Source organism: Balaenoptera borealis (genome assembly GCF_965194805.1).
Source record: "Balaenoptera borealis genome assembly, chromosome: 6".
In the NCBI taxonomy this organism is placed as follows: domain Eukaryota; kingdom Metazoa; phylum Chordata; class Mammalia; order Artiodactyla; family Balaenopteridae; genus Balaenoptera; species Balaenoptera borealis.
The window spans coordinates 63370617-63391478 of NC_138863.1; the positions used below are offsets into that span (position 1 = coordinate 63370617).

Consider the following 20862-nt stretch of genomic DNA (forward strand, 5'->3'; position numbering starts at 1 on the left):
GCTCTGTATGGCATGTGGGAGATGGTAGTGGGGCAGGAAAACTTGTGCTCTATGCCTGTCTCCCTCATCTACTAGCTTTATGACCTTAAATAATTGTAACAGTTCTCTGGATCTCCATTTCTTATCTGTAAAATAAAAGCAGTAATCTTGTTCGGCCTGCCTCCCTCTGAGAGTTGTTTTGAAAACCAAGTGAGATGACAGATATGAAAATGCTTTGCAAACAAACTATGTAAGATTTATTGCTGTTGTGTTTTCACATTTCATTATACAATACAGTGAACTTTTCAAGAATGGTTCAGGGACTTCCCTGGCGGTCCAGTGGTTAAGACTTCGCTTTCCAGTGGAGGGGGTGTGGGTTTGATCCCTGGTCAGGGAGCTAAGATCCCACATGCCTCGCGGCCAAAAAACCAAAACATAAAACAGAAGCAGTATCATAATAAATTCAGTAAAGACTTTAAAATGGCCCACATCAAAAAAATCTTAAAAAATAAAAAAAAGAATGGTTCATACCTAGGAAAGTATGTGCCTTGAAAGTCATAGTCTTCCTATGCTTTTTTTTTTTTTAAACATCTTTATTGGAGTATAATTGCTTTACAATGTTGTGTTAGTTTCTGCTGTATAGCAAAGTGAATCAGCTATATGTATACATATATCCCCATATCCCCTCCCTCTTGCGTCTCCTTCTTCCTATGCTTTTTAAAATGCCTGCTGTCCAATATCCTTTAGTCTATACATAAAATAAGACTTCTCATCTACACAGCTCCTTTATTGCTAGTATGCACTCAAACTCTTAACAATTTGCCCCTGGTTTATCTATATGTTCTGTTTTGGAAACTAGAACGTGATCCTAATGGGGGTAAATAGGCTGAAATATATTTTAATGGATTACCTTCAAATAGAGAGGACTAAGTATCAATAAGTTATCAATGGAAGCATTTGTAGCTAATAGCTCAAGTATGATAGATTTTGAGGTTTGATCATACTGGTTGAATTGAATTATTAGTATTATAGGAACACCGAAGAGGTAGAGGTGTCAATGAATGAACAGTACTTCACCTGATTAGACCCAGTTCCTCCCTTACCTGGTGTTCCTAACAGGAAACTGACCTGTGTGTCTTGCCTCCGCAGGTGTTGTATATTACACTGTGCTAGGGCACGGCTCTAATTTTGGTGCTATCAAACGTGCCTACATCCCCAACTTTGAATCTGGCAACAATAATCCCGTGAAGGAAGTTAACCTGGATCTGAAATATATAGTGCAGCCAGATGGATTAGCAGTGGACTGGGTTGGAAGGTAAGTTTAGCTTCATTCTCCTCTTGCCTATTCTATTTTCCTGGCCAGAGCTCCCCTCTGCTCACCATGGCGCATGAGTTAAACTGGCCCCGATTATGGGCACACTCAGCCTCAGGGGCAGCTGGGTGATGCCTGGGCTTCCTGTAGCCTCAGCAACTACCTCTGCTTCCCCATTGTGTCATATAAACATCATCACTTCCTATATTCTATGTGTGCCATGAAAATTTTGGGAAAGCCCCGAGGTCAAGATTTTATATTTTATCTAGGAGAGCATTCTTGCCAACAGAGTTCTGGATTCCAAAATGAACTTTCAGTATGGCAGTGCTGTTCATTTTGTGAAGAAATGGGACAGCCTTACATTCTACCAGCAAAGCAGTTGAGATGAAACATGTTCCTTTATGGTATTATTTTGAGGAGGAACAATCCACATGTTGTGTTTTTGGGAGGCTATGTTGTCTAAACAGATTGGAAATTTGACTTCCCTGTTTAATCTTTGGGTTTGAGTTAATAGAGCTGTTAGCTTCAGTCTGCTCTTCTACACCTTCTAGAACTTCAGGGACCAGAGCCAGACATTTTGGATGATACCTAAATAAGAACCTTGAGTAGATTTGTCATCAGATACATGCATGAGAGGCAAACTGATGTGGAAAAATTAATAAGCTCCTTCTTCAAGGAAGAGCCTTGGGTTGGAATGACGTTTGTGGGAAAGTGATTACATTACAATCAGAATTCAACCATTTGTAGAACCTCTTATGTCCTTGAAATGAACTAATAAAGGAAAATGTTTGCTGCACTCTGGGAGAACAGAGAATCCTTTGTACTATTAATTAATTTTCACCTTTTCACTCACTTGTCTGGTGCTCTTGGAAGACTTGAGCATCTCTACAGAAGTTAGGTAGGTCCCACTGTGCCTGCAGCATAACAGGAGACTCATTTCAGCAACTTCTGTCAGGAAACAAGACCTCAGAGAATCATGAACTGGAAACTCTAGACTTTAGCACTTCCTTCTTCAAACCAACCAGGCAATGGCAGATCTGTCTTCTTTTTCTTTTTAAATTAATTAATTAATTAATTAATTTATGGCTGTGTTGGCTCTTTGTTGCTGGGAGCGGGCTTTCTCTAGTTGCAGCGAGCGGGGGCTACTCTTCGTTGGCAGTGCACGGGCTTCTCATTGCAGTCGCTTCTCTTGTTGCGGAACGGGCTGTAGGCGTGTGGGCTTCAGTAGTTGTGGCTCATGGGCTTCAGTAGTTGTGGCTCGCGGACTCTAGAGCACAGGCTCAGTAGTTGTGGCACACGGGCTTAGTTGCTCCGTGGCATGTGGGATCTTCCCAGACCAGGGCTCGAACCCATGTCCCCTGCATTGGCAGGCGGATTCTTAACCACTGCACCACCAGAGAAGTCCCAAGATCTGTCTTCTTGTTTGAAGTTTTACCTCTTTCTCAGCCTTAATGAATGAGTAAATTTAAGCAACTACTGGAACTCTTTCTGCTTTTAAGAGACTGAGACCTGAAGCCTTAGGGATGGAGTAAGGGCAGGATGGCTTTTCTGAGTTTGTTATTTTGAATGGCTATTTCCACTCATCCTTGGAGCTGATGCCAGATTCCTAGTGATTCCAATTGGCTCTTGGCTGAGGAGGAAGCCAACTCACAGGCAGTCAGAATGAAAGGCCAACAGTGCCTCACAACTCCTAGAAGCAATTGTCTCATAATAATGCCAGATGTGAGGTTCATCATCATTACCAATCCTGGCTGATACAGCTGCTTTGGCTGAATATCCCCTTCATCCGACACCCCATCACTTGTAACTTTCTACAGTTGTCCCCTTGGCTGAAGAGATTGGGGCATTCCTGAGAGAGGGAGGCTGTGCTCTCATCACTGGTGTCTGAGTAGCTGTCTTGTTGGCCAGAACTTCCAGACTAAATGCTCTCATCTTCACACCTCTTCCCCAGAATTCCAGTCTAGACTTTTCAATTGTTTAACTTTGTCTCTCTAAATTCAGGCATATTTACTGGTCAGATGCCAGGAGTCAACGGATCGAGGTGGCTGAACTTGATGGAAGGTACAGAAAGTGGCTGATTTCCGCTCAACTGGACCAACCAGCTGCAATAGTTGTGAATCCCAAACTAGGGTAAGTCCTTGAAGGAGTCCTTAATGTTCTAGATATTTTCCACTGGATTCTCAGAAAAATTATATCTTCAATTATTTTTTCCTGATTATTTTTTCCTAATTGTACTGAAATTGTCCTTGGACTTTTTTGAGTGGCACCTATGACTATTTTCAAGAATTATAATATGCCCTAAAGATCACTTAGGACAAAACAGGCTTCAGAAGATGGACACTGTGTCAGGGGAAGGCCTTTGGCCACACTTTTTCCACAGCCCAGTTTGTCTAAAACCCACACATTTCTCAACAGAATTTAAGGACTGAGCAACACCTGATGATTGGTTTAGACTAGACATTGCAAAGTGGTGGCTGATGGGCTAAATATGGCCCATACACTTATTGGACTTGAACTTCACAGAGCTTCAAGTTTTTTGCTTTTTTTTTTGTAAACTTAGTAGATAACATTTAAATTAAAAATAAATATTTGTATTTTTGGCTTGAAAAATCAGAAGAACTGGTAAAGTTAGGTAGGTATGCTTTCCTTGATGTGGTATTGCCTAGAACTCTTAGACAGGGCTTTGCTTGATGCGGTGTTTGCCCATCACTCTACATTCATAACTGCCCTGTTCCACCCATTTATCTTGCCTGCCTGATCCTTTCTAGGTGTTTAAAGGGTACAGTCCCTGGTCTACTCAGTTCTTCTACAATTAAGTATTAATTGCATGCAAAGTAATACCTTTTCAAAGAGTTAGAATGTAAGCTCCATGAGGGAAGGAATCTGTTTTGTTCTCTGATACGTTCCAAACACAGGATAGTGGCTTCTCACACAGCGGGCATTCAAGAAATATTTTTTGAAGAATGAACAGCTTTCGTGATTATATATTTTTAAAGGTCTGGATATATATCTTTGGACAGGGCTGGCCAGTTTCTATTGGGAAAGTGCAGTTCTCAGGAAGGATAGATCACAGATGCACAGGCTCCCCCCTTTCTCTCCCTGTCTTGTGTAAAGTATAAAAATAGCATCATTTAGGACCCAAGCCTCTTTGAAAACCAGTTGATTTCTCCACTAGATGAAATGCTGCCATGAGGAAACCTTCTGTTACAGGTTTATGTACTGGACTGACTGGGGCAAAGAACCTAAAATCGAGTCTGCTTGGATGGATGGGCAGCGTCGGAAAGTCCTGGTTCAGGAGGACCTCGGTTGGCCAACCGGCCTTTGTATAGATTATGTGAATGGTGACCGGATCTACTGGAGTGACCTCAAGGAGGACGTTATTGAAACCATCAAATATGATGGGACCGATAGGAGAATTGTTGCAATTGCAGGTTAGAAATTTCACTTAGAATTTCATATATTAAATAATTAATGTACTTCCAGTCTCTTTGCCCATTTTCGTAAGGAGGAACCCTAATCTTAGGAGATGCTTTTTATAGTTTCTTAGATAGCACTCTGCCCAGCTCCCAGCTGCTGATTTAAATGCAAATGAATCTATTAGCAATTATTAAGTCCTTTTTGTCCTTTTTGTAGAATTAAAAAAACCTGCTGTCAGCAGCAGATGTTGAAATAACCGTTTCTTGTTAGGTTGCTCTGAGATGACCATCATGTGTTCCAATGGTAATCCGTGTCTAACCACTTCTAGGTACATTAGTTTTTAATGTGCTAGATTGCTTTTTATGCACAACTGGAAACATCTAGGAGAGAAGCATTTTGTTTTCTTATCTAGACTCTACAGAACTGCAACAATCCAGCACGTAACAGGTTTTTCTGATAAGTGGTGTCTTATGTTCACAGAAAAAAAAGATCTCTGCCATACAGATTGTTTTCTAAAAATAAAATAAAATCAGCAACTTGAAAGTGAGCGAGTCCCCTATAATTGGTGTCAGTCAGTAGGCATTGATCTGTTTTAATTTCTGTCATCTTGATCTCCTGGTGCAGCACACTTTCATGGTCGTGTGTACAGAGAGTCTGCCTGAATGTTGCTGGAATTTTAAGGCGTTGCCTAAGAGATTGATCCAAGCAGTTTGACTTCTGACATAGAAGTGGGGCTCAGGTATCTTCTTTTCAGTAACCTTGTTTTGTTTTGCTTTTCCCCTGTGGGTGAACAGCAATGACCCCTTATAGTCTGGACATCTTCGAGAGCCAGTTATACTGGACATCTAAGGATAAGGGAGAAGTATGGATCCAAGATAAATTCGGGCGAGACGAGAAAGAGAAATTGCTGGTAGTGAACCCTTGGCTCACGCAAGTTCGAATCTTCCATCAATGGAGATATAATCAGTCAGGTAGTCACCAACCTTATTTCAAATTAATGGCTGTAGTTTTTTTGGAAAATGGTGGTGGATAATAATAGGCTGATCTCCCTGTGCCTGAAACGTGTGTGTGTGTGTGTGTGTCTGTGTCTGTGTCTGTGTGTATTTTAACCGTTTTGACCAAAGAAGATAAAATTGGAGGTCGAATGAAATGATGCACACCACCAGCAGATATGGAGTAAAATACTTCAGTCCTTGTTGCTGCTTGGAGTTGTGGGGTTGTACTCTTAGGCCACAGAATCCAGTAGGTGTCAGACCCCCTGCTAAGTGTGAGTTGGGTTGACAAGTCACGTAATAGGCTTCGTGGACATCGGAAGTCTTACCCACTCTAGGAATTGCAAGGCCAGGCTAGTCAAGTCATCCTGAGTTATGCGAGCCTTAGCTTAAAGCTTAAAGGATGCGTTTCTGCATCCTCCCTTCTTTCTCATTTTCTGAGTTCTGGGTCCTGCTTCCTCAGGTTACCTGTGTTCTAATTCATCCTTCATCATTGTGTGGAGTAACGTGAAAGGGAAAGGACATTTTTTTTTTCCCGTGGGCACATTTTTATTCACTGATGTCTTTAATGATTTTTATTTCAGATATAGGTAATTATATATCAAAATATTCTATCAAATCTTTTTTTTGGAAATATCTTCCTTTTTTAAAATTAATTTTTATTGGAGTATGGTTGCTTTACAATGTTGTGTTAGCTTCCACTGCACAACAAAATGAATCAGCCATCCTCATACAGATATCCCCTCCCTTTTGGACTTCCTTCCCATTTAGGTTACCACAGTGTATTAGGTAGAGTTCCCTGTGCTATACAGTATGTTCCCACCAGTTGTCTATTTTATAGAGTATCAATAATGTATAGTGAGGAAAGGACATTTTTGAAGTGAGGAGAGGAAATAGACTTTTATTAAGTTCTATATGTCAGATTCTGTCTTCAGGATTAACCCAGACATCTGCTCCTTCAATTAATCTTCTCCCAAACTTATAAAGAGGTTTAATTCTCATCTCACAAATAAGGAAACTGACAATAGGAAAGATTTAGTAACTGGTGCACCCAAGTCACACAACCAGCAGATAAGCTTTAAACCCAGAAATGGTTTTTAAACTCAATGCCATTCACCCCAAAGCTCAGCACCTTTCTGTTCTGGTCCAGCTATCAGTGTACCCAATTCCAGATTGCATTCTGTGGCTGTGTGGCCTTTGACAAGTCACCTCCCTTCTGATCCCTGCATGTGAAACAGATGTGGAGCCTGAGGTCCCCCTGAGTTCTCTGATACTCTGAGAGCCTGAATCAGTCTTGACAAATTGAAGTGCAGAACGGAGGCTCCCAGGAGATTACACTGGCGGCTAATGCCTTTTCTAGGGATTAGCCCCCTTGTGTTGCTGGTAGTGATTACCCTTCTCCAGACCTTCTCCAGAACATTCCAGATCCCACTGATACAATAGCTCTTGTGTCCTAAATGCTCCTGCAGCTCTTATGTTTGGCAGTTTCAAGGGCAGGAGGGGAGAGCCCAGTATACCTGCGGAGCCCCCTCCAGCCCCTGTACAGAGGACGGCCCAGGAGTCAGGCAGAGGAAAATCTGGAGACTTTCCCTGAAAAGCATCTCAGCCAGCTGATACTCTGAGCCTCCTTTGCAAAGTGTTGATTGATGAGTAGGCCAGAGACTCAGCCCAGCTGTGCCAGATTAGCATTTACTCTGGACCAATCGCTCTCCAATTTTAGCACGTGTCAGAAACGTCTAGAGAGCTGTTGAACACGCCTTGCTGGGTCCCACCTGAGGAGTTTCTGACTTAATATGCCTGAGGTGGCCTAAGAATTTGCATTTCTGACAAGTTCCCAGGGGATGCTGATGTTGCTGGGTCAGGAACAACATTGTGAGAATCCCTGCTCTACTCAAAGTGTGGGCCATGGACCAGGAGCATTGGTGCAATACGGGGGCTGGTTGGAAGCGCAGACTCTCAGGCCCCATCCCAGCCCTCTTGAATCTGATTCCACAGGTTATTTGTACGACATTAAAATTTGAAAGCTGTGCTCTAGAGAGCTGAAGGAATGGTCATGGGCCAGGTTTTGAGTGAGGCTTTTTACAGCCATGCCTCGTCCATGGTCACGTTTTTGCATGACAGAGAATCAGGATTATAGAATGTTAGTCTGAGAAGGAATTTAGAGATGACCTAATCCTTGGATAAATCATAATATATGCTAAGCTAGTGTTCAGAAGACTCTAGAATTACCTGAGGCGCTTTTAATGGTAATACTTGAGTTCCATCCCAGAGCGATTTGAATCTGGATTTCTGTGACAGAGCATCAATCATTGTGAATAGCTCCCAGGTGATTCTGATAATCATAGCTCTAAATTCCCTAATCTTGCAAATAATGAAAGTGAAGCCCAGAAGAAAGTTCTCTGTGGAGAGCAGGGGTGGAAATCACATCCAATGTATGCTTTGGCTGGGCCACACTTTATGATCTATCCAAATTTGGGTGATGACAAGTCTTGATATAAAATGGGGTCTTACTGACCTTTTAGAAATATCTCAAATTGCTTAGTGCTGATTGGTTTTTGAGGTCATGCAGTGAACCAGACAGACACCTGCCTTCCAAACCTGCCAGAGCAAAAGGGGAGATAAATGACGCCAGAAGAAAATGTGAGGGGTACAGAAGTAGGATGGAAGGCACGGGGCGGGACTGTGCCACTTTGGTGGGGTGGCAGGGGAAGGTAGTGTAAATGAAGGTGAGTTGCCAGGTGGCACACGGCTTAAAGGTGTTGGGATGCTGCCTGGGCTCTGATGTCACCTGGCCACAACTCAGTGGGTGTGCATGTCCTTGGCTGGGGTATTCGTTCCCTCCTCAGAAACTAACCACTGTTCTCTTCTGCTTTTCCAGTGCCCAACCGCTGTAAAAAGGTCTGCAGCCACCTTTGCCTTCTGAGACCTGAGGGATACACCTGTGCCTGTCCCCAAGGCTCCAAATTTATAGAAGGGAGCGTCACTGAGTGTGATGCAGGTAGGGACACTGCCTGGGCAGCCATGGGGGCCTGGGAGAGCTCCTTTGCCTTCGTTAGTAGGTTCCCTTACCCGTGCTTCACCTTTTTCAGGAGCATGAAGAATCCCTGTTTACTGGTCTCTTGCAGAATAGAGTGGGGATGGCTAGAAAGAGGGATGGGAGATATGGAAAATATGAACAGAGCTGAGTGGGACTTAAGGGGCCAAACAGATCTTGTGTTCCAATGATTTCTGAGAATTATTTGCCAAAATCTGCAGAGATTCAGATCCAGTGCCCCTAAATCGACTGTTGTGTTGCCTATAAAGACATTTTGAAGAGTGAGTTTTCTGTAAGGCCTCTTCCTCCTTTCTCCACCCCATACTGGATCCCAATCGCCCCAGAATCTATTCAGTCTTAACGAGAGCTCCTCAAGGTGGAGAGCCAGGCTCCTGAGATGGGACGGGGGCGCTTATCCAGTACGGAGGGGAGGCCTAGAGGAGGTTCACTGGTTTTCCCACACGCTCATTTCAAAGTTTGGACAATTGAAAAAGCGCCATGTTTTAAAATGTACCTTATGCTCTTGGGAGATGGAAGCTGGAAGTAAGTAAGTAAGTAAGCAGTGGTTTAACTCTCGTCCCAAATGCTATAGATGATCTATTCTTGGCAAGACCTTTCTTCAGTGACTCTTTTAAATTAAGGAGTTAATAAGCCATAGGGAGTAACTAGTTAGTGTCCCTAACTAGTATCCAATGCTTGATAAAGGTGTTGGAAAATCATCCTGCTGTTCACTAGTGGCCCATTTTATGGCTCACATCCTTGGGCCCTTCCCCCTGCTTTAGCTGATGGGGAAATGAAGAGGCGTAACCATGTTCTGCCACCAGGGGGCGCAAGCGGTTAAACAAGGCACCTCCTGTTGACTTCCCAACCAGGCTGAAAAGTTGGCAGGTTTAAAGCATGAACTCAGCAAGTAAAAACTGCCCCCTCCCCTTCCCCTATCCCCACTCTTATCCCAATGCTACTGGGGAAATATTGGCAAGATTACAATCTTCAGCAAAGGCAATTTTGAAGGTCTTAAAAAATGAGGAGATCTCCAACCAGCTGTCCATTAAGCGTCTATTTATCTGTCTACGTGTCCGTTTATTGATGAACGGATTGCTGACGCTTCAGAGCCTTTAGTGGAAGTTTCGGGGTGTGCCTAAGTTGAATTCTTGATTTCAACTGGGTTCAAAGAGAAGAATTCTGAAAACTTCAAAAGAAAATGTCAATGTCCTAAGAGATTTCCTTTACCACAATGTCCTTTTTAACTATTAGTATATATTCTGGAGTCTAGCATCTCACCACTGTTTTGGGAGGGGGAAATGCTATAAACTGCCTTTTTTTTTCCTACCAAACGTATGTTACTCCCCAAGACCTTATTGATAAAGAAATTCATCTGACTTAAGGGGAAGGTGACATTTAAAAGGGAGACTAATTAGCTGCCCCATCACATGGGCTCCCCACTCCAGCCCTGGGCTGAAGCAGGTTTGCATGGTAGGGGGGTCTGCTGAGTGCGACTGACTAACGCCTGCATGGCTTTCCCTTTCTGCAGCAATCGAAAGTCCTATCATCATGCCCCATCCATGCAGGTGTATGAATGGAGGAAACTGCTATTTTGATGAGAATGACCTCCCCAAATGCAAGTAAGTCTGAATGCTGTAGGTCTTGCATCTTCTGGGGGGAATTTAAGACCTCAAAGTAGCCAGAAAAACAAGTACAAGAACCTTGCCAGTTCGCTAATTTTCACATCATAACCAGCTTGCCCTCCAATGGGAGAGTCCACAGAGAACTAAGGCAGTGCTTCTCAAAGTATAATGTGCGTTAGAATCACCTGGGGCTCTGGAAAAAATGCCCATCTCATTTACAGGGATTCTGCATTTCTGACAAGCTCCCGGGAGATGCCACAGAACTGTGGGCCACGCTTTGGGGAGCAAGGAGTTAGAGGAGTGACAACCCCATTTTCCTACTCACCTCAGATTGCTAATTATAATTGGATTGTGGGAGAGCAGCTGTCAGCAGAGCTGTTACAGTGCTAGGCGCTCACGAGGAGCAGAGCCTGGGCTAAAGATTTGGAGGGCAAAGAATTATCAAGAAAGCTCTTAACGTGGAGCAAGATGATATTTAACGAAAGCATGTCAAAGGAAAGAACACAATGAAGGTTTCCAGTTCCACTCTCCAAGGAGGAATTCCATAGGTTAGAGAAGACACCAGTAGGTTCATTTGTTGAGGCTGATTCTGTAGATGCCACAGGTATTCCCTCAAAAGTGAATTTCCACAGTCAGATTACAATCAGAGCCTAAGAAAGCAACAGCTTGTGAATGATTCTTCTTTTCCTTTCAGATGTCCTAGTACCTACGTGGGGGAATATTGTGAAATAGGGCTTTCAAAAGGCATTCCTCCCGGAACAAGTAAGTTTTAAGAATACGAGGAACATGGGAATGCATCATGGTAACTAAATTGAGTGTTGTCTATATTCTATTTAACTCAGTTTTTGAAGAATGAATGGTTCTAGCCCCCAGTCCCTATTGCTAAGACTACTGGCTCTTTTCCTTCTCCTCATGTTCATATGTTTGCTTCCTCTTCCCTCTTTGACAGCAGCGGCCGTGCTATTGACAATCATCCTGATCATCATAATTGGAGCTTTAGCGACTTTAGGATTTTTCCACTATAGGAAAACTGGCTCCCTTTTGCCTTCTCTGCCCAAGCTGTCAAGGTCAGTTTCATTAGGTGGAATATTGATTTTAGAAGTCTGTGTGATCTGTAACCACATAAATAACTTAGTTTTTCTTTTAAGTTTAAAAAAACATCCTAGGCTGTTCACCTATTCTGCAGAAACAAAAAATACTGAACTTAAAGCAGTCACTTCAAATCACAATGTCTTAATTGATTGCTTCTCTGAAGCCTGAGTACAAATCACATTTTAGAGTCTAAAGGGTTGTACGTTGAGGTTACACTGGAGAACAGCGTCGGCTGTTTGAGGGAAAAGGCTTTCTTTCTGCAAGTGCCCAGCTGGTCCTCTCCTCGATCTCAAGCATTCGGGAATGTGCTCGAACATTTCCAGGTCACTAAGGGAATTTATTCCCATACATGATGTGTAAATTCGAAGTGGGAATCGAGCCTTTCGTTTAAGGAAGAGCTAGGAAAAGGTACAAAGAAAGAACCCTATTGCAAAAGATTGTTTTTTAAAAATAATAAGACACTGATTACTTCTTTTCAGCTTAAGCAGTCTTAGCAAATCCTCTGAAAATGGAAATGGGGTGACCTTCAGATCAGGGGATGATGTTAACATGGATATTGGAGTATCTGGTTTGGGGCCCGAGTCTGCTATTGACAGATCAATGGCGATGGTGAGTTTGGTTTCAAAGTGACTATTTGAAGGTTATCATTTTTACTGTTTTATCAAAGAACCACTTTTTATAAAGAATAAAATTCACCAAGAAAAAAATGAAATACAGTATGCACCCTCACTATACAAAATTAGGAAACATTAGGTTTGTTGTAGAAATGTCTCTAAAAACATTAGTAATGAAATTGAAATTAACCCCTGATCTAAGCCACATGGTTGAACTGGAATCATGAACAGTTTTAAGTTTAATTGGAGTCTTAAACAATCTATGTTTTTTGGGAAACAGGAGAGAGGGACCATGATATTCTGTTTTTATTCGATGACTTTTTGTATGTTTAAAGAAAGAGGCAGGGAAATAACATGCTGCCTAGTCTCATATATTTTCCCACCAGTGTGTAGTGTTGGGATAAATAGTGGTTTTAGAGTCAGTGGTTGGTTCAAATCACAACTCTGCCACCTGCTAAGTATGTAATAGTAGGGATGGAGCTTAATCACTCTGTCTCCATCTGTAAAATAATCCCTCCTGTGAGGACCAAATACTTTATGAACGTACTAGTATCCACTATGAAGTCTACCATCAGTGTTGGGAAATCATTCCCAGTATTCTGCCTCCTCCCCCAATCTTTCCTTTTTGTTCCTGCCTAAAAGTACAATATTATCCCTCCTGTCTTCTTTCCCCCTCTCCCTCTTCTCTTTGGTCATTTTCCACCCCCCCCCCCACCCTTTTCTCTATGTCCAAAGCCAATCCCCAAGTGAGTTATTTGCCTTAAGGAGCCATAGAGAACTCGGATAAGGGAAGAGTGTTTTTGTTCTCCTGCCCTGAGGAGTTAGTGCATTTACGTTACTTTACATAATGATTTGCCTCATGGAGGCCTTGTGCCTCTGTTGGCTTTTGTTGGCGAGGTGGGGGGCAAGTTCTTTTTGCCTCAGTTTGACGTAGCACCTAGCGTACCTCCAGGTGTGAGGAGCACATCCTCCTCTGTGTACGAATCAGATCAGCACGGTATGATCTTTATTCTTCCCTCCATCAGAGTGAACATTTTGCCATGGACCTGGGGAAGCCGCCCATAATATTTGAAAACCCGACATACACCTCCAGGGACACTGCCGTCAAAGTGGCTCAGCCAACAGCAACCCCGGTGAGAAATCACAGTCCTTGCTGTCAGGATTGGCTGTTGCTGGATCTTGTTCTTTGGAATAATGTGCCTTTAGGGTCCTCCCAACCTTCCCTCCATGGAAGGAAACACACTGGTCGCTTCCTCAGCTTCACTCCCTGCAGTAACAGGACTGACCCAAGGACGGAAGGCCTGAAAACAATCAGAATCCTGGGTTTTGGCAGCCATTCTGGGGGTGCCGACCAAGAGCCTTTTCATCCTGAGTGGTCAGAGCAAGAGGTCTGAGTGCATATTCAGAGGCTCGGCAAACACTGTGCCTGACACACACATACAGGCTCTCCGTAAATATCTGTGAACTGAATGAGTGGATGGTCGTCAGGTCATTATGCAGAGGTTTGGGGTACTGGGCACACTCTCTGGGTTCTGACTGGTATCACAAGGGTGTGATTTGAGGTGACCTCCCTGCTTGCCCTTGCCATACTTTTCTGGAAAGTACAAAGGTCTTCGAAGTTGATAGGCAGGTACATAAATTTCCTTTGATGAGGCCATATTACTCACTCATCTTTACGAGGAACAGGGAGATGAGATAGATGTATGGATGAAGGAACAGAACTCTTCATTAGGTCTAGATCAGTAGCCCCAGCGCCACTCCAGTGCCTGTCAACTGTTAGTTAACCTGTCTTTCCTTTGTCAAAACAGCTAGGGCCTCGGCAAAATACAGTTTCACTGTTAACACCTAAACTTCTTTTGAACTCACAAGGTATAGTACATTTTAATGTAAGACAGAAATGTTTATTTTATGAATAGATTTCTTAAGATCAGCAATATTTGAATCTTGAAAGCATTTTGCCTGATCCTTTAATATCCAGATAGCAAAACTTTAATCACATGATAAAATAGTTTTTTGGCATTTTCCCTTGAAATAAAACGAAGCCATGTTTACCAATACATTCCCAAGTTTGAGAAGAAATAAAGTGGTGAATGTAAAAATATAGGAAAAGGGGTGAATTTCTACCCTGTAATTTATTAATTATATATCCATGGTAATTTGTGCTTTAAGAGGGAACCTCGGAATCACATGAGTGTTACAGAAAATATCTAGAGGGGTATTAATGTCATTATGCCTCTTGTTTTAAAAATTCAACCTCTTTGGGCTTCCCTGGTGGCGCAGTGGTTGAGAATCTGCCTGCCAATGCAGGGGACACGGGTTCGAACCCTGGTCTGGGAAGATCCCATGTGCCGCGGAGCAGCTGGGCCCGTGAGCCACAACTACTGAGCCTACGCGTCTGGAGCCTGTGCTCCGCAACAAGAGAGGCCGCGATAGTGAGAGGCCCATGCACCGCGATGAAGAGTGGCCCCCGCTTGTCACAACTAGAGAAAGCCCTTGCACAGAAACGAAGACCCAACACAGCCATAAATAAATAAATAAACAAATATTAAAAAAAAAAAAATTCAACCTCTTTTAAGCAGTCCTCTGAAATTAATAATTTTATTCTAAATATCCAAACGTAAAACTCTCAGTTCACCAATGCGGTTGGAAATAATTCATACTGTTCTATTAGGATTTGGCTGCCAATATACAACCAGAGTATCCTTTATCCAAAACTATGGTCAACAGTGGGAGTAAGGGGCCCTAGAGAACACCGTAGAAGTTGCTATTACTACATGAGAGTGTGACCAGTGATGGGAGTATTTGCCTCCCAAGAGTAAGGCATCAGATAGACAACTTAGTAGTTGGTGCTCCTGATTTTGGGGAGACGAGAGTGGTGTTTATTCCTGGACCACAGGGTTCATCTCATATAATAAAAATGATGCCTGATCATGTTCGTGGGAGAGCAAGGTGATAAACAGAACCAAAGAGCTGGTAAGAAACTTTATAGCAAAAATTCTTTCAAAACTGAATAATGGCCTTCAATATGCACACAGGTAACTGAATCTGGAAATGTGTATAACGAAAACTATGGAAGTCCCATAAACCCTGCTGAATTAGCTCCAGACACAAAGCCAACTTCCCCAAGTGCTGATGAAACTCAGGTAACAGTGACTGACTACCGACATGATATGGGATTTGGAATTGCTGGGTTTATTAATCCTAGGCAAACTAGAGAGACCCTGATAGGCTCCCAGAGCCCAAGATGTATAGGCAGTTAGTAAAGATAATTTTATCATAAACTGAAAAACTTTCCACTGAGTAAAGCTACATTCTAACACTGAGTTGGTAATGATGTTCCTTGTGACATGGGAGGTAAAGCAGAAAAGAAGGGCAGCAGACTTCTGGACCCAGCCTCTTCAAATCAGAGGCGTTTAATTTGAGATAACAACTTAGTATGAATAAAGACCTCACTGTGTCAGTGATGTGTATAGAGGACCTTTTCCTTTCCCGTGCAATACAATTTTTCTACAGTGTATATCTTTGTTCCCTTAATAATGTATGTTGTTTTTGGCTCTACTCTTGTTACCAACATTCACCACTAGATGGCACTAATTTACACTCTTCATCTATCCATCTGTCCATCTTCCATCTAACCATCCAGCGAACATTACTGCCCTCAATGTGCCAGGCACAGTGTTTAATACAGAAGATTAAAAGAAACAAAGACCACTAGATGGAGCTTCTCTATCTTGTCTGCAGGCCCTTTGAAATTTGTAAACTATGTTGTCTACAGAGAGAAATTCAATAAATAAACTTGATACAAAACTTAATATTAATGGATAATATATCATTAGTTTTAACAGACACATAGGAAGCTATCTCAGATATAGCTGTTTGATTCTGGGCAACTGTTTTACCTCTGAGCACTAGAGTCTTAATGTTTCTCAATGGGGGCACTATTGGCTTATTGGGAGGGGCAGTTCTTTTTGGTACAAAACTATCCTATACATTGCAGGACATTTTAATATTCCTGGCCCCTGTCCACTAAGTGCCAGTAGTGTTTTACCCAATGCATTGTGATCCCAGAAATCACTCCCTCCCCCGCCCCTGGCCCCCAAACATGCTCTCCCAGTTGAGAACAATAGGATCTGGAATGTCTCAGCTTTAAGGTTCCATGACTTCTGTGAAGTAATATAAAGAAACAAAAGCCCAGGGGGAGTTAGAAACCTTACCACTTTTTACAATCCCTATTCTCAAATTGCCTAATCTATAAACAAAATTGGTATCTGCAAAGTCATGCTGGATTTTCAGCACCTCACAGATTGGTTCCTGTTCTGCTTATTTGCGTCAAAATAAAAGTTGAACTAAATTGATGCTGATGAGAAGAGCTTATAACAAAGGTCACTTTGTCCACCTTTTCATATTCCATTTACTAATTCCTTCTCTCACACACACACACACACACACACGAATGTTGTCTTAGAAAGGAATTTCCAGTTTCATATTTTGCATATTTCATATTTTCAAGGGACTGAATTTTTTTTCTTTAAGCTACATTGAAAAGTTTATTTCGAACACTAATTTTCCACAGACACCAGAATACTTGAATGTCACATATTTGGTTCCCCAAGTCTGACTCAACTCCACAGCAGTGCCAGATCTATTTTATATTCTCAACATCTTTTCTCAGTCCATTTCCAGTCTAGTGATCTTCCCTAGGCAGAGTTCTCTCACAGCTGAGCAGGAAGGGAAGTGTGATGGAGATGCTGCAACCTCTGACCTGCACATCAGTCATCAGAAACACAGAGAGTCTTTCAAGTGAGAGCGAATGTTTACCAATTATAGTCCTTTTCTTTCTCATCTCCATCTTTGCAGTACATTGGCTCTTCTTCTTTTTTTTTAATCAGTTGAGGCTGAGACCCTCTAAGGTCTGTCCTCCATGGTACATCCAGGGATTTTTCTATGACCTTTGCCTTCTGGGAACTGAGAGAACAGCAGGGGAGGCTTAAAGCAGTAGAAGCCTTTGGTTAGGATGACCCTAGGTTGACCTTAATATGCCAGAGGGGCTCACAGGTTTCTCTTTCATCAATAAATCTGCTCAAAGGACTCAAAGAACATGAAGTCCTGTGACTTAGTCCTGTTATTTTCAAAAGTCGTGTCGACATGCATTGGATTTCCCAAGGAGACGACAATGAAAATCACCCGCTCTTCTCTTGTTAGTAGTTACTCAGCTCCACGTAGCCATTCCATACCGAAGCAATGAGTTTTAGCCTTCCCTACTGAAGTGTAGGTTTCCAGAGGCCGGGCTCTGACCTGAGTGTCTCCATCTTGCCCTCGTGCCGAGTAGGTGCTCACTTAAATGTGGGTGAATGGCCTCTTCTACTTCTCCTGTATTCACATGCTCCCCACTCCTTCGCATGTTGACCCCCTACTTTCACAGAGCAAGAGACAATCCATAAAGCACGTGGGCTACCTTAGCCCTGTGGAAGGAGGCTGTTTCCTCATCCCCTGTTCTCTTGTCTCCTTACATCCGGCAGCAGGGCCGTGGCCAGCACTGCTGCCATGGGCAGCTTTTCAGCCAGACAGGGGCCACTCATCATAGACTGGGGTGATTTCTCTTTGGGTTCTTCAGTTTTGAGACCTCCGTATCCTGGAGGCCCTGCTTACTCCTCTATCTACAATTTAGTTAAATGAGTTTGCTGTGACTGCCTTTCCTCCTCTGCAAAAGAGCATCTACCTCACAGAGTCCTTGGGAAGATTACGTCGGAAACTTGTAAAGCTCTTGGAATAGTCCCCGACACATAGTAAGCACTCAATAAATGTTAGTTGTTTTTCCTGCCATTATTATTATTGATTACAGGAGGAAATGACGAAGCGAGACAGAACATGTTTGAGTTGACCAAGGATCAAGACATCGTTTTAGGAAATGAGAGTTACAATCTGGCTTGTTGCTTAAATTTTCAGGCAGCCCCTGAAGAAATCTCTTGCCTGGCTCTGTCAAAGCTTCTAGATACTCTGGGCACAGATTCTGTAAACTGTACACTTCAGATCAAGGAACTTTTTTGAAATTATTAGATGAAAAGTGCCCAAAGAGTTTCAGTCACTGTTCAGGGCCCAGGCGAGGAAGAATTGAACAATTTACTGCATGGGCCAGGTCACGTGGTCCCAGGTCCCAAATTGCTTTCTCCCTCTGTAAGAAGAAATTTTAAAACCTAAGCAGAAGGAAGAAACCCACCAAAAAATTCCATTACTGAAGGTTTTCTGTTTCCTCTTTTCACTTAGGCAACAAAGTGGAATATCTTCAAACGAAAACCGAAACAAAATGCCAACTTTGAAAATCCATTCTATTCCGAGGTAATTTTTAACAATTTTTCTCAGCCCAGGCATTCTTTCTTAGTATTAACTTGCTAAATCAGGCATACACTCAGATGATTCTGAGCAAATTGGCCAAGATTTGTCTTCTTCACACAAAACCATCTCCCATCTCGTCGGGGGAATAAATGGCTGATTCCTGTTTCTTTGTGGTCTTAGATGGAGAGTGAACCAAAGGTTGGTGCTGCTGTGACCCCACCTCCATCACCTTCTCCCCCTGATAAGATTTCTTGGAAAAAAGGCCCAAGTCCAACCTACAGTGCAACAGAAGACACATTTAAAGACACCGCAAATCTCGTTAGAGAAGACTCTGAGGCATAGCTGTGCCAGCTATTTAGGGAATAATTAGAAACACACTTTTGCACATATATTTTTTACAAACAGATGAAAAAAATTAACGTTCAGTACTTTATTGAAAAAATATTTTTTCCCCTGTACTCCTGTAGTTGGAAATATTTGTGGAAACAATACCTTGTGTGTCTTTTTTATTCATCTCATATTTTTACAAATAATTATCACAATGTACTATATGTATATCTTTGCACTGAAGCTATCTGAAGGTAATGCTATAAATATATTGTATATTTGTAAATTTTGGAAAGATTATCACATCATTAAATTTGCTAATGAGAGTATCTGCTGAATTGGTTGGTGATCATTACATTAAATGATCCATTGGGACTTCCCTGGTGGCACAGTGGTTGAGAATCCGCCTGCCAATGCAGGGGACATGGGTTCGAGCCCTGGTCCGGGAAGATCCCACATGCCGCGGAGCAACTAAGCCCGTGCGCCACAACTACTGAACCCACGCGCCTAGAGCCCGTGCTCTGCAACGGGAGAGGCCACCGCAATGAGAAACCGGTGCACTGCAATGAAGAGTAGCCCCTGCTCGCCACAACTAGAGAAAGCCCGCGCACAGCAACGAAGACCCAACGCAGCCAAAAATATAATTACTTAATTAATTAAAAAAAAGAAAATGATCCATTGAAGAAAGGAATTGACTTGGGGCCTTTAGCCATGTCAGAAGAGGAGGCACCACTCATAGTCCCTATAGAATTATCAAGGAAGGGAATCCAGGCCACTCCTGGGTCCGTTTTCACACATCAGCACTTAATGTTCAGTATTACATGTAACCTGATGAATAGCGTAATGATAGTGATGCAGTAGGTGGAAAAACAATTCAGTCCCACCCTTCTGCGTGTTTGCGTTGTCTAACCAGAACACTGTCTCCTGTGTGTTATCTTGCTCTCTGCCAAGTCAACACTTTAATTTTAATGTCTGAGAACGTCCCATGTCATTAAGTGTAAGTGTCCTGCAAAGAGTTTGTATCTAATTGCATGAACTTTCACTTGATGGACCATAGGGTGATTGACACCCTTGCCTGGCATCTCAGGTGGTCACCTACCCTAGAAACTGGAGCTCAGGAGCTGAATTAACTGAAAGCAAATCTGTGTCTTCATAAAGGATGGTGCAAAACAAATACCGGTTAAGCAAAGCCTCAGCTGGGTTTGTGTTTTCTGTGTGTGAAAATTTCCTTATGATGACTATTTATTTCCTCAGTTGAACATGAATAGAAAGGGAAACCGTTCTTATTGAGCCTTTTTTAGGTCGTTGGCAAAATCATACATTTTGAGGAGCCTAGCCCTCCTCTTGAATAGCGGCTGTAGTCTCCACAGCGGGAACCGTGGCAGGAATACACAGTTTCCACACTAAGTAGGTAGGATTCCTGGCTCTCTGTGCTAATATGGCACATTTTAAAAACAACGAATGAATGAGTGTATGAATGGATGGGTGGATGGATGAAACATGTACTACTGATGATTTTTTTCCCGAGTTCTCAAAATATATTTTGCTCATATTTTGAGTGCTTATTGTAAACTACTTTGACATGTACTTTGATTAGGAAGCAAATGGAAATGATGCTGCTGAAAAATTTCTAATAAATGTGTATTTTATCAGACTTGTTCTGTGTGCTTCATAAGCCCGGGTCATGAATCGGTTGTATTTTGCTGTGCAGAGAGCTTGGGGCTTTGAGTGCTATAGGCAGCTGGGGAACCAGGAATGCCCAGGGTTCAGGGAGGAGAGAAGGAGGGGGAGGAATCCACAGCTCACGCAGCCCTGACAGGCCTGGCGGGGTGAGCTCAGGAGAGTGAACTGTAGGTTTCTGGGACTTCCCTGGTGGTCCAGTGGTTGAGACTTCACCTTCCAACACAGGGGGTGCGGGTTCGATCCCTGGTCGGGGAGCTGAGGCCAAAAAATCAAAAACCATAAAACAGAAGCAATACTGTAACAAATTCAATAAAGACTTTAAAAATGGTCCACATCAAAAAAAATCTTAAAAAAAGAAAAAAAACTAGGTTTCTACCTGAACTCTGGTCGGGCGGCCCCCTTAATTGCCTTTCAGAGTTCATCCATTTCCCCCTGCCTTTTTCCTTCCTCACAC

General features: G+C 42.6%; 1 protein-coding gene across 1 annotated transcript in view; it reads left to right on the forward strand.

Annotated features, from left to right (window-relative positions):
• The window catches only part of LRP2 (LDL receptor related protein 2), a 198846-nt gene extending 178467 nt beyond the window's left edge, over positions 1 to 20379 (forward strand). Inside the window, exons 67-79 of the mRNA XM_082396835.1 lie at positions 1129 to 1294; positions 3293 to 3421; positions 4502 to 4722; positions 5503 to 5679; positions 8579 to 8698; positions 10266 to 10356; positions 11054 to 11121; positions 11309 to 11426; positions 11931 to 12060; positions 13091 to 13198; positions 15101 to 15208; positions 18330 to 18401; positions 18579 to 20379. Of these exons, the coding sequence (XP_082252961.1) occupies positions 1129 to 1294; positions 3293 to 3421; positions 4502 to 4722; positions 5503 to 5679; positions 8579 to 8698; positions 10266 to 10356; positions 11054 to 11121; positions 11309 to 11426; positions 11931 to 12060; positions 13091 to 13198; positions 15101 to 15208; positions 18330 to 18401; positions 18579 to 18740 (1670 nt within the window). The 3' untranslated portion in view covers positions 18741 to 20379. The remainder of the gene's footprint in view (positions 1 to 1128; positions 1295 to 3292; positions 3422 to 4501; positions 4723 to 5502; positions 5680 to 8578; positions 8699 to 10265; positions 10357 to 11053; positions 11122 to 11308; positions 11427 to 11930; positions 12061 to 13090; positions 13199 to 15100; positions 15209 to 18329; positions 18402 to 18578) is intronic.
• The last annotated feature ends 483 nt before the right edge of the window (positions 20380 to 20862 follow it).